The 12,884-nt window shown below is 44.9% G+C and overlaps 1 protein-coding gene across 4 annotated transcripts in view; it reads left to right on the top strand.

The window, feature by feature from the left end:
* AFF1 (ALF transcription elongation factor 1) overlaps positions 1-12,884 on the top strand; it is a 99,089-nt gene that overhangs the window by 77,882 nt on the left and 8,323 nt on the right. For 3 of the 4 annotated variants that reach the window (XM_055794965.1, XM_027795103.2, XM_027795109.2), the window contains exons 10-14: positions 717-873; positions 3,544-4,443; positions 7,204-7,301; positions 10,799-11,018; positions 11,918-12,006. In XM_055794965.1, coding sequence (XP_055650940.1) covers positions 717-873; positions 3,544-4,443; positions 7,204-7,301; positions 10,799-11,018; positions 11,918-12,006 — 1,464 coding nt within the window. The remainder of the gene's footprint in view (positions 1-716; positions 874-3,543; positions 4,444-7,203; positions 7,302-10,798; positions 11,019-11,917; positions 12,007-12,884) is intronic. The other variant, XM_055794966.1, reaches the window with a different exon arrangement.

The raw sequence follows: 12,884 nt of genomic DNA, 5'->3' as shown, positions 1-12,884 counted from the left end.
GATCAGCAAGGAGCTTGTCTCAAAATCATACCAATGTGTTGATACTGACAAGGGAAACCAGTTTTCAAAATAATAATGAAAAAAAATAACATTTTGATTTCATACGCCCATTTCAAAACAAAAAGAAGCTGTGCGTAAAAGTTCTGACTCTCCCTCAATTCCATCCACTCCCACTGTCAGTGCTGGAGACATCCCATTTTTGAGTAGGAGAGGCTGTTGCAAAAAATGCTGCTGCTTGCTGTGGCTATTAACAAAATGCTTACAGCACCTTGACCAAGTAACACAGATGGAGAAGTGAAAACTTAAGAGGGAGAATACAAAAAAGAGAAGCCATCCTGACATGTATATTTCTGTCTTTGTTAGCCCATATTGGCAATTTTTCTTTTGAGGCTTGGGGCTTTCATAAAAGCACTTGCCAGTTTTGGTTGGTTTTTGAACTGTGGTTTGGCTAAATGCAGCTTCATACTGTAGCAGTGAGGTCCTACTTACATATTTGACTGGGTTGAAATTGAAGGTTTTATTACTTCCAGAGTTTTTTTCTATTCCAGTGCCGTATCATTTGAGTATGGCTATGCGTTCCCTTGGCCTTCTCCCCTCTCTTCTCAGTGCCAAAACATGGGGTTTCAGTTTTATTTTTGAATCCTGCCATGTCAATGTAATAAGTAAGTAACCTCACCCATGCTGCTTTCTAATTTTATCTCATGGTGGCCTTGCAGTGCCCTACAGTCCCAGCCTGAGAGTGTGGCATCAGCACATTCCAGCAGCTCGGAGTCAGGGAGCACCAGTGACTCAGACAGCTCTTCAGACTCAGAGACGGATAGCAGCTCGAGTGACAGTGAAGCAAACGACCCTCCGAGAGCGTCAGCGCCTGAGGTGAATGCACGTAAAATGTAGAGGCTGCTTAATACAGCCTCTTGCCTCAGACTCTTCGCTGTTTGAATGAAGTCAGGACAGGAGACCTGAAATAGCATCATCGTTCAGGTGTCCCCTTGACGTTGTTGCCGTGTCATCAGACCTTTCTTGCCCTTTGCTTTCCTTCTAGAGTTTGTTACTTAAACAACCCTTAGTAACAACATAATTAGGCTTCTATGTGTCTAACCTTGAAGCGTTCTCCCTTCTCCTTTGACATCATTGCCTAGCGGTCCTGGAGGAATTAGTGCCTTCACTGGTGAGACACAAGCAAGGTACAGATGAGAAGTGTGGCTTGTCTGGCGTGTTTCAGGCCGCCTCTGCCCGTGCAGCTTTTCTGGGTGCCGAGCCTATGGGCTGCCTCAGGGTGAGACCGGTTTCCTGATATGTTAAGAGGAGCCGCTGCTTCCCTCCAGCTCTTGTGCATGAGTGACCATTCAGCTTCTCCTAGATCGCAGCTGAAGTGAACAGACCTGGAGGAAGGGCTGGAATGTGCTTAGACTTGCTTCTGTTGAATTTGGCTCAGATAGTGCTGTACTGGCATTTCTGAGACTTTCATTGGAAAAAGCAAACAAACAGAACTTGGTGCCTTAAAGTCTCATAATTGAGACCATGCATTTTAAAAAAAATCTTCTGCAGAAATACTCGTGTCCCATAGTTTCCAACAGTTCCTCCAGCTTGCAAAACATTCTCAGGCCAGAGGGAAGTGCATGGTTGTAGCCTGCAGACCACAGTCGATGTAAACCAATTCGCTGACAGTTTTGAGGTGCTCTCATAAAGTCCAGAAACCTTGTAATTTATTTCTCCTCACCTCCCCCGGCCCTAGCTTTCCTTTCTTTTACATTAGAAGCACATGAACAGGGAGAATCTTATGTGCAGAAAACAACCTTGGAGAAGGCATATCTTTTCGTTCACATCTAATATACTTTATCCTCCATCAGTTCAGTTACAGACTTTGCCCTCTGCAATGTGGGTGTCTTTGGAAGGAAACAGATACTATACTTCTCCTCTTTTACCAGATCCTGCCTGGTTTGTCCTGAAAATACTGGGCTGTAAGATCCTTGTTGCTTTAGTGAAGTGCTAGCTATTTGCCGTTGATCCTTTTATTCTTTTTTATTCTAGCAAACAGTTCATCTGTGATGCTCAAGGAGCAAGTTAGTACACATGGCTGTTGGTTTGTAATCAGTTCTTCACATGAAAAGCACAGACTTTAAGACCTACAGGCAATAGTTCCTTCTGTTCTTTAAAAAAGGAAATTCTCTTACTATCCTTTGTGTTTGGAAAACTTAATAAAAACCTGTCTGATAGTGTAGATCACAAGCGAGATAACCAATGGTAGAAGTGCTAGAAAAGGAGCATAGTATGCCACTGTCTGATAGCTACCTACATTATAACCCAAAGTTTACTCAGTCTTTTGGCCATGTTTTTCTAGTGTTTGACCAAAAAACCCCTGCTCTTCAGTGGCTAATCAGTGAAAATTCTAATGAAAACAAAGCAGTTTTGTGTTATCTGAAAAGTATAGTGGAATTTGTGGATTAATTTTACTTACAAACCTGTGGTAAAACCAAACTCTGTTGCAGACATGTCTTGTTTATCCATGTGTTCTACAGTGAGTTGGGTCTGGATAGAGATAAAATCACCGCAAAAGGGATTCTTTAGTCTTGGAAAACCTCTCATGTACTAGGCTTTCTCTTTTGATGGAAGAGTTGTGGCTCTTCTCAGAAGTGAGAGTTGTGATCAGGGAGAGTTGGCGAGAGCAGGTGTGTAGCTGTACTCTGATGGTGCCCAGATAATGAGCTACATGTTTGAGCGATGCCGAGACATATGTGGTATTCTCAGAATGGGCCTCAGAGAATCACGTCCCCGATATGCAGCTTGCAAGCTCTGTTGTCTGTCTTAGGGTTAGCTGGGTTTGCTTTTAATTTGTCAGACTACTGTGAAATTAGGCAGGGCTTATAGCAGTCTCATTAGGTTATCTGACCATGGCTCCAGAGGCCTTCAGACCTTGGTTGTTGCGCATGCCTTGCTTGACCCAGAGGGAAGTGAGTGTTGGCTTGTGTAGGCAGGGGACTTTGAAGAGGCTGGACTTTGTGCTAGCCATACAGGGTTTTTTCGGTAAATGGTTTTCTTTTGGTTAAACCACAGCCTACCTGTCAGACTTCAAGGAGATGTGATAGCTGGCGTGGCTCCTCATTGGTTTTGAAAGCAAGTAACTTTGTGTGTGTGCAAGTAACTTCCCAAAAGTGTTGCGAGGACAGCACCTAATCCATTGTTACTACTCCTGCTATCTGTACGCTTTGTGTCTGATTGTGCAACAATGTTGATTAGCGGCAAACAAAGATGAAGCTTTTGTGTGGACTGGTCTCTTGCTACTAAGTGACAGGTAGGGCTAGCAGAGATCCAGGAGTGCTGTGCAAGGCGTTTGACTGGTGCTGTGCAAAAATGAGGTCTGTGTTTCTGAAGTAAGTGTTGATGTGCGCAAGCCAAAATGTCTCCACTGTCTCATGGTCTTTCACTTTCAGGCTGTTTTAACAGTAAGGGGAAATTTTATTTGGTTCTGGTAAGCTGTGCTAGGGTGGAAATAGCCCATAAAAGCATCAGTTTTGCATCCTTTCTTTCTCTTTTTTTCTGCAGCCGGACGCACCAACATCTAATAAATGGCAGCTCGACAACTGGCTGACCAAGGTGAACCCACCAGCAGTGCCAACAGAGAGCCTCGGGAAAGATACCCAAGGGGATGGACGTGAGGAGGGCAAGGAGCAGGGGCAGGGCACCAGCAGCAACTCCTTCCACCAGCAGGCTGAGCTGAGGGAGCCTCGTCAGGAGAGCTCCGGCCAGGAGGCCAACGCTCCTCAGGACACTGATCTTCCAACCAAACACAGCTGCCAGAAGTCTCCAGTGTGTTCCGAGGAGCCCCCACCCAGGCAGACTGTGGGTATCAAAAAGCCTGGTAAGGCCCCAGTGTACAAGGAGCCCAAGGGAGGCCTGAAGGTGGAGAGTGACCCTGGTCCTTTTGAGGTCAGAGACCAGTCTTCCAGAGACAAGCCAAAAGTCAAAACGAAAGGGAGGCCACAATCCTGTGACAGAAGAGGCCTGAAGCCAGCACTGGAAGAGTCCCCTGAGAACAGAAAGCACAAGCGCTCCCACCAGTCCGATGCCAAACCCTTCTTGGACCCCAAGCTCATGAGAGATGCTTTGTTTGGCAGCACACAGGAGCTTCTCGCTCTCAGTCCCCTTCCTCAAGTCCAGGACATGACTCCCACCAGGACTAGTGACCACAGGCCTGCTGCTGTGGCCGGAGACGATTTTCACAAGGAGAAACTTCCCGTGCTTGTCAGGGAGCCCCCGCCAGTGCAGGACTCCTCCAGCCATCAGTCCCTCATGGTGAAAATAAAACTCCCTCTCCTGTCACGAGTCCCTGAGAAAGGCAGTCACCAGAAGAAAGCAGAGGCCAAGAAACACCCTGGTGCCAAGAAGCAGAACTTGGAGAGGAAAACCACGGACCCTCCGGACAAGTCTATTCAAAAGAGGAAGGTGAGTGGTGGAGGTGAAGGTGGGTTTGTGCAGGGGCCAAGGTGGGTGGTTGGAAAACCTACGCAGAGAGTTAATTTCTGCTTCATAGGTTGGGAGGATGAGCCATTAGGCTTCTGTAAAGGTTTTGTCAAACTTCTAAAGGGAACACGTATCAGAGCTGCCCACAGATGTTTCTTGTTGGTCACAAATCCCCTGCTGAGCAAAGGAAAAGCCCTGTAAGCTGTTTAACAAATGCTTTCGTGTGTTAAAACATTTTTTGCTGTGTTGTCTTGAAATACCAGTTTTCTCAGGCAGCAAAGCCCCAGCCCTCCGCTGTCGGAGGGGCGCTCGGCAGCAGGCTGTCGGCATGTGCTTGGCCAGCCCCCCTGTAGCATTTGTGGATTTCTCTGGCTTTCAGCCCAAGCAGAGCTTTGTAGGCCTGCGGTGTCCCCTCCCCCTGCAACCCCTCTAAAAGCAGCAGGACACCTGAAGCACGCACCCCCAGGCTGTGCATTCATCAGCACTATCCATTTAATGTCTTTTGTGACGGTGCCCAGAGGGAGAACCGACGCAGGCTGTCCTGGTCTGTGGTTTTTGGTTTTGTCCATGTTCAAGTCTTCCGCTGCCTTTAGCCGTGTGACCTCAGCCTGAGTAGTGAACTCTTTTCCCATGTGGAATCATTTATTTCCACCAAACGGTTGTGATTGCTTGCTCATACAGAGGGACAAGTTCTGCAGGTGTGGACTGTGTTACTGCTGGGGTGATGGCAGGAGCCTCGTGTCTTTTGCTTTTCCGTAAGTGCAGGCTTTGAACTGAATTGGGTGGTTTGCCGATAGTAACAAATGTCACTAAACCCTTCTTTGGATCTAGCACTTGGATAAATACGTAAAAAACTTCTTTGGTTTTCCCTGGAGCTGCTGTGGTGCTAACGATGGTGCTAATGCTTAAAGAACGCTTCTGTCCGGTAAGGGGCTTTCCAGAGACCCCTTTGCGGAGTCCTTTAGTTATAATAGTTGCTTTCCCTTGAATTGCAAGACAGCCCTTTATTTAACTGAGATGGTAGTTGCTCACAAGTGTTTTTTGGAAAGCTGACTCCCAAAGGGAACTGTGAATATGCTTCCAGCCAGCTGGTTCAGCTGCATAAAGGGTTGGCTTGCAGGCCTTACGGTGAATGGGCACTCGCTGTGGGTATTTCAGTGCTTGTGTACCTTTTTGGTGCTCCCCAGAGAGCAGATGGCTTAGCATGTGTGCGTGAATAACCTTGGTTCACACATGGGTTTTTCTGAACTTCCCATAGTTGTGGGGGAGAATGGAGAAGAGCAGGGAAATGGTGAAGAAAACTTGAGAGACCCTGGCAGCCACCCCCCACCACCACCCTTGCAGAGAAAGTGGGAGAAAGGTAAAACAGGCAGTAAATCTGTCCTCCTCCTGTTGTCTCAGTGACCCAAGAGAGGAGCTATTTGATGTTAGACATGTCTTCCCTTGGAGTCTGACTGTCTTACTGCAGGAAAACCCATCTCGGAGCTTCCCTGCCTGTATTGTGTCAGTGTGTGTAAGTGTCCTTGGAGGCTGGGCCTTCACTGCAGCCAGGCAGGTCAGGTACAGCTGTGGGCCATCATCTGTGGCCACATGGAGCTCAACCTGAGAAACAGTTTAAGGACACTGGTCTAGTGGAAGGTTTCCCTGCCGATGGCAGGGGGCTCTGTACCTTTAAGGTTCCATAGAACCTAAACCATTCCATGGTTCCATGACACAATCTAGGTTCCAGAACTTTGTGTCTGGGTTCTGGAACTTTGCCTCTAGGCTCCAGAACTTTCCAGAGCTTTGTCTCTAGGTCCGGAACTTTCCGGAGCTTTGTCTCTAGGTCCCGAGCTTTGCCATGAGCGCACTGTCAGAGGTAAACTGTGCCGAGCGCAGCCTGCTGAGCTCTCTCACAGCGACGTGAACCTAGAAGGTAGTCTTGAGAGAGAGAAAGTCCTGGAATGGTTTTGGCTATGACCAGGCACACTGTGGATAATGCTCACTGATAAGTGCCATTTCCTTTACGTTTTCTTCACTTGCAGCACATCACTCTGAAGTTTTTGATTCGGGTGAGCTGATGATTTGCACCCTTTGTGTTGTATGGTCTATGGAGTAAAATTAAAAACTAGTATTTATTGCCTCTGCCTTAATGGTTCTTGTTCTTCTAGAAGACAATGGTAGTGATTTTTAACTGACTGTTTAAAATCTCGTCTGTATCAAAATCTTGTTAATAAAACCCCTGCACATCTGGGGAATCTAAGCGATGTAATGCTCCTGTGAATGCAGTTATTTCCTTCCTTTTGGTAAGGTGTATCACAAAACACAATCACTTGTAGTTCATGACTTTGCCAGGAGGAATCTGAATATATTTCTGTAAAATCTGGGGGACGGGACGGGACGATGGGAGGGGGGGGGGGGACACGACATCCAGAAGAGGCACATTGTTTTATTTTCAGCAATGGAAGCGTCTTAATTTTGATTACTATTAGACACTTTACTAATATTACAAGAAGTTTAGCAGTTCCATCCCTGCCACTACAAAACAGTTGATCTACACAAACAAAAGTAGATAAAATGTTGTTTTAGGATACTTGTCAGTGAGCCTGAAATCTATGTCTGCTGTGCTCTGGGTTTCCACTTTGTCGGTTCCAGTATCTTACCTTTTCTTTTTTTAATCAGAATTGATCAAACTTAGCTGTGTTGGTCTGTACTTTACCTGAACTTTCAAAACCTGAGCAATTTTTTTTTTCTTCCTGTTAGAAAGAAATGGAGAAGGAGATTGATAGGAAGAAAATGAAATTGGAAAACAAGAAAAAATCATTGCAGTCTTCAGCTAACAAAGACTCCAATAAAATGAAGTGAGTATACAGTGGTGGGATGGCAGAAAGATGCATAAAACCGAGTCTTTCTTAAGAAGCTTAAAGCGAGGAACTGTGTCTCCTGTCTTTATGCCCATAAGTTTGCTTATAATGTGCTTTCTGAAGCTTAAACTGCTGCAGATTTGTCTTTACATCCTGGAGCCAACCACATGGCTATGGGAGTGTAATTTATTCAGCTTTTTATTTGTTGCAGATGTGATGTGATACTTGGATGTCACCTATCTGTTGCTCCCTTCTTAATGTTGAAGATTATGGTTCTAATCATTCAAGCATAAGCTGGTGTTTCCGTGGCTGATTGTCTCCCGTACTTGGTTTGCACTGCTGCAAAACCATTGATTGTTGTGGCATTTGTCCTGATTTCTAACATTGAGATGGAAATGAGGACTTCACCATTTTAAATGCGAACTTGTCCATCCTGCAGCTACTATTGCTGCATGCTCTGATCCACATATTATATGTAGCTCAAAAAAAATCTCTTTATGCCATGTGAAGTTTAATTGCCAGTTGTGCCTGTACTGCTTCTTCTAAGCTGGTAGGCAACCGCTTGCACTGCTGTCTTTCAGACTAGATGCAGGAAATACATTTGTGCAGAAAAATTGTATGTTGTTTAAGTTGCAGACAGTATGGTAGACTGCCTGCGTGCTGGGAGGCAGGGGTCATTTCCCTTTCTCCAAACTAGAGTGGTAGTAATTTGTCAGCAGATGGTCGTCCTAGATGATCTGGGAGGTGATGGCTGTTGTGTGGGGAGTAGCGTGTGCTTGTTCTGCACGATAGTTTAGGTGTTTCAGGGGATGGCAAGAGAATTTGCTGTCTAGTTGAAAAAGTCCCTTCTCGTGCAGGGGGGTTGGACTAGATAATCTTTAAAGGTCTTTTCTAACCCAAACTGTTACATGATTCCATTCTATGATTTTAGGTGAGTAAGGCTTGCGAGTTCATGTATCATTTCTTTCTGCTTTCATAAGAGGTGGAACTAGCCTTAAAATGCTTTTAAAAAGGGAGTTGGACCAAATGGTCTTTGAAGGTCCCTTCCAGCCCAAACCGTTCTATGATTCTATGAACTTCTTTTTGTTTGCCCAAGTCTTCCTCATTCTAGGTTCTGCTGCCATACTTACTTTGGGGAAGTTTGGCTCTCACTGCATGGGAAGCAGCAGAAAGCTTCCTGTCAGATGCACGATACTTCCCATGCGTGTAAGGCTCTTGGTCTTTGTGGGGTGAGAAGGTGATGTAAACGTGTTTTGCACATGGAGAAGCTGAGGTGCAGACAAGTTGAGTTGCTTGCTCAGACTCCTGCTGCAAACAGGTGAAATAGTTTAAAATGTTGCCGGGAGGCTGTGACTCTCGTTCCCATGACTGAGCAAGCACGTCCACAGCAGACAGAGTTCAGGCAACCTCTTGGGAAAGGATATTGGGATAAGTGTAACTGCATGTCTGTAAGTTTGACTTGGTGATCGTTGCTGTTTTCTTAATTGGACAGATACTGATGAAAGAAGTGTTAACGCTGAGACTGTCAGCTCCCTCAGCTGCTTTTGCTGACACCATTTAGAGGTTTTGAGTAGCGCTGGGGCACACAGCACCTGTGCTAGGTGGGACCTGTCTTCTCCCAGCTGGGAACACCAAGGTGGATGTTGTAGAGCTTTATTTTCTCACCTTGCTGTGCAAGGCGGCTGAAGCGGGATGCTCCAGAAGCATGTGGCTATGCAGCTCGCCCTTTCTCTAACCAAACTAAGATGTTGCAGTGCCAACAGGCTTTTCACTGTGACTGACCTGAATTTGTATAGGGGTGAAATGTGCAAAGCTCAGTCCAGAAAAGAGATTTGTATACATAGGTGGTTAGGGTTAGGGGAACATTTCCCTTCTCCGCTAAAATCATCGTGTTGTCTTTGTCTTTTTTTGTATGTGATCTAACGGACATGCAGCCAGCGTACCTTTGGAATCATGACACTCTGGAATTTCAAGTGGCCTTTATGGCCAGCAATTCCTCATTTATTCCAGCATAGCATTTGCAGTGCTTCTGGTAGATCTGCTTGAAATTTACCCCCATAATTTGCATACCAGCATACCACCAGCATTTTGGCTAGGACTTTGCTAGAGCAAATGTTGCCAAGAGCATGGCTTCAGATGGGCCATGTTCCTGAGAAGGGGAGGTTTGTGCATCAGCCACAGGCTACTGCATTCAGTTCCTGCTTGTGGCTTGACTTTGAGGCATTGATTTGGATTGGTATGTAGTGTTGAGGTTTGTCCTGACAATATGAGTTGGTTGGTTTTTTTTTTTTTTCTGCAGAGAAAACTTTGACGTAGTCTTAAAGCACTGAGACATTGGGGCTAACATTTGTTTGGGTGAAGGGATATTTTGGCTGTGGTAGTAATGGAAGGGCTTTAATTCTGGGGTTCATTACTCCCTTTTTCTCAGTGAAAATAAACACCCCTGTTAACCGTGTTCCGGCTTTCAGAGTGGGAAGGATAGGATGTATTCTTGGGAGAGAGGTCACTGGATCAGGTCAGGGGAGCATCAGCTGGGGAGCATGTGTGCAGTGAGTAGGGACTGTACCATGGGAAAAGTGGGCTGGGGGAAAGGGAAGAGCACTGTCCTATGTGCAGCAGAATGAAGCAGGATGTGCAGCATCACACTTTCACTTCTCACTGGGTTTTAACTTCATTTCCTCCTCTTCTGACGTTGCAGTCCATGAGCTGGGATTCACCGTTCAGTGTTTTCTTGGAAAATTTTGAGAGGCTGAATAAAAATGATGTAAATGAGCAATAGTGAAACAAGATTCAGAGCTTTTTGGTGCTGCTTATTGCTGCTGGAGTTCTCTGGTAATCCTAACTTCAGGTGATCAAAAATCTGATATGCCACTGTATTATTAAATGTGATAGTCTCTGCCATTTAAAAGCACGGCATTTTAAGTCTCTCTCACTTGAACCCTCTCAACTTTGTAAGTGTTGTCTAGTTGAGCTGGCAAGTCTTAAAGGAACAACTCAGTTTAATTCTGTCAAAGCACGTACAGGATCAAGTGTCAGGGTATCTCTGACCATGGAAGATATCTTCTACCATAATGGGGAGAGAGAAGCAGTGCTACAGTTCATTTGCCTTGTTGGGCAATTTGCTGCAGGGATTTTAGTCTCTGTAATTACCCCTCTCCCTCTTTCAGTGAAAAGGGGCTGTGTTGGAGGGCTGCCTTCTCTGCAGCATCCGGACATTCTGGTTGCAAGCCTTTACTCCATGTGCAAGTCCTAAGGCTCATTCCTACCTGAAAAGCAGCTTCTATGTTGTTGGCAGCCAAAGATATATCTAATGGACAATGAAGTACCTGAAGTTTCATTTTGCTTTTGGTGGATTCTTCATCTTAAAAAGTAACCTCACACTTCCAGAGGAATTTAAACAGAATTGGCACATGATGTAACTGTTTTTTAAAAAATCCCTGTGTTACATGTGTACTGTATTTATCCCCATTGCTGAATTTGCTTCTCACCTCCAGAGCATCAAAAGCTGCATTTGAAACCCAGAAGAAAGATCCGCTGCATCCACCACTGCCACGCACATCTTCTGCACATTCTGCACCAGTGTCAACCAAAAAGCCCCAAAAGAGACCCAGAAGTGAGAGTAATGCCATGGATAACGCTGACAGGAACAAGAGCGACTACAAGGATCCTTTGTTCTCCAAGCACCAGAAAGTGGAGTCGTCGAATGGTATCAAAGTAGGTATCCATTATAACTGGTGGGATGTTTCCTGTGACCCGTGGGTACTGTGTGATTCTCTTTAGAAACATGCTTTGAGGATATTAAAAAGGAAGGAGGATAAACCAGCCACCAGAGAAAGCTCTTTGAAGCATTTTTGCCCCTTTAATGGCTGTGACCGTATGTTGCTAACCCAAAAGCCTGTGTTGTAACTTCTCTGATGATTATCCATCATTTGTTTGCATCTTACCAGTGAAACATAGTGACAAGGGGTGACCATGTGAAAAGCAAAGGCAAGAGAATCATGGTTATGGTAGTGTTTCTGATGTAGGCAACTGCAAGTACAATAGTGGTATAAAAATTAGTGTGTTCACAAAAAGAAAGAGTGGATTGCTTAAAAATAAGAAACAAACCACCTGTGTGTTTGACTGCAACCTGGGTTAAGGTTTTATAGCTTGCTTACAAAATTGTTAATGATCCTTGCAGCTGGATCTTTGAATTTTTGCATTATAAAATTCAGTTACATTGCTATTTACTGGTTGGTGGCTGGGTGTGTGTGGTCTAGGATGTTGTCATGTGTGTGTTAAGCCAGGCTTCGCATGGTGTGTTAGCTGGTTTCTAACTGCTTGCTCTTTCCTGGTGATGTCAGTAGTAATAGAGAATCAGCAATTGCTGTGTGCTTAAGATGGAATTAAGCTGGTATTAAGTCTTACTAGCAGTCAGGTAAGGAGCCAAGTTTCCATTTCTGTTATTGTAGGAGGTGCTGATGAAAAAGGTAAGAAGAGGGGGAGAGCCCGAAGAATAGACTATGCCTGGGACAAACAAGCATTTCTTTTTTTTCTTGATACTTAGGGAAGCCAGGCTTTGGAATTGGTCTAGACATATCTCTCTAACCAACTTTATCTCTGTGGTTTTTCAGGAATCTGCAGGGAATGTCAGAAATAGTTTCGCAGTGCCTTCTTTGCCAAATGCCTTCAAGCCAAGGAGACCTCGACTCAAGTTTGACAAGTAAGTTTTTTGTTTCACACCCCATGTCTGTACTTCCTGAAGTCACCCCACCCTGGCTTCTGCTGCTTAGTAAGCACTTTGGGAAAGAGAGAGAGAGAGAGGGAGAGATGTCTGAGACCTGCTCTGTACTGCCTTCTCATGTCTGGGACCCACCCACCACAAAGCAAAGGTCTCATTACAACAGTTCTTGGTGTGAGGGAAGCTACTCTGGAAATAACGTACGTTTAACTCTTGAGAGGACGTGTCTCTTTTACCTGCCTACAAGTGATGGGTTTTGATTTGTCTGATTCTTGTTAAGTGGCATACTCCTCTGTGACAAGGTGCTGGGCAGGCAACTGACTTTTTCTTGAGAGGGCATGATTCTCTGCTTGCTCATTTTGTTAGTGCACAGGTGACTCTGTGCCATTTGTATGGTGAATAGATTATCCCAGCGCACAGAAATGCGTATGGTCCAACTTTATCGTCGTTTATGTGTTGATTGAGACCGAGGTCTGTAGAAGCCTTGGTGACCATCTCTCTTGCAAGCCGATAACTGGAACGCAAGCTCTTTCGGTCTGAGATGTGTGTGATACTGCAGAGTTTACTGTATATTTTAATCAAAACGTGTTTGTGGTATTGTACTTGAGGAATGATAGGAGATCACGTAACTACTATTTTAGCAGGGGAGCGAAGAAGTAAATTTGGCCACGTAGTAGCCCAACCTTCAGTGTCTTTCATTTCAAAATGTAGGTTTTCAATCTTATTCTAATACACGTTTTTTTAAAGAAATCATTTTTATCTGTGCATTCAGCTGTTTTTGAATGTACAGACAACATTCTCTTAGAGACTATTATAGTTGTAATCTGTGTTTGATAAGGCTGTAACAGGCTTACCAAAAA

This window comes from Falco peregrinus, chromosome 2, assembly GCF_023634155.1.
Source record: "Falco peregrinus isolate bFalPer1 chromosome 2, bFalPer1.pri, whole genome shotgun sequence".
In the NCBI taxonomy this organism is placed as follows: domain Eukaryota; kingdom Metazoa; phylum Chordata; class Aves; order Falconiformes; family Falconidae; genus Falco; species Falco peregrinus.
This window is presented reverse-complemented; position numbering and strand designations above follow the sequence as displayed.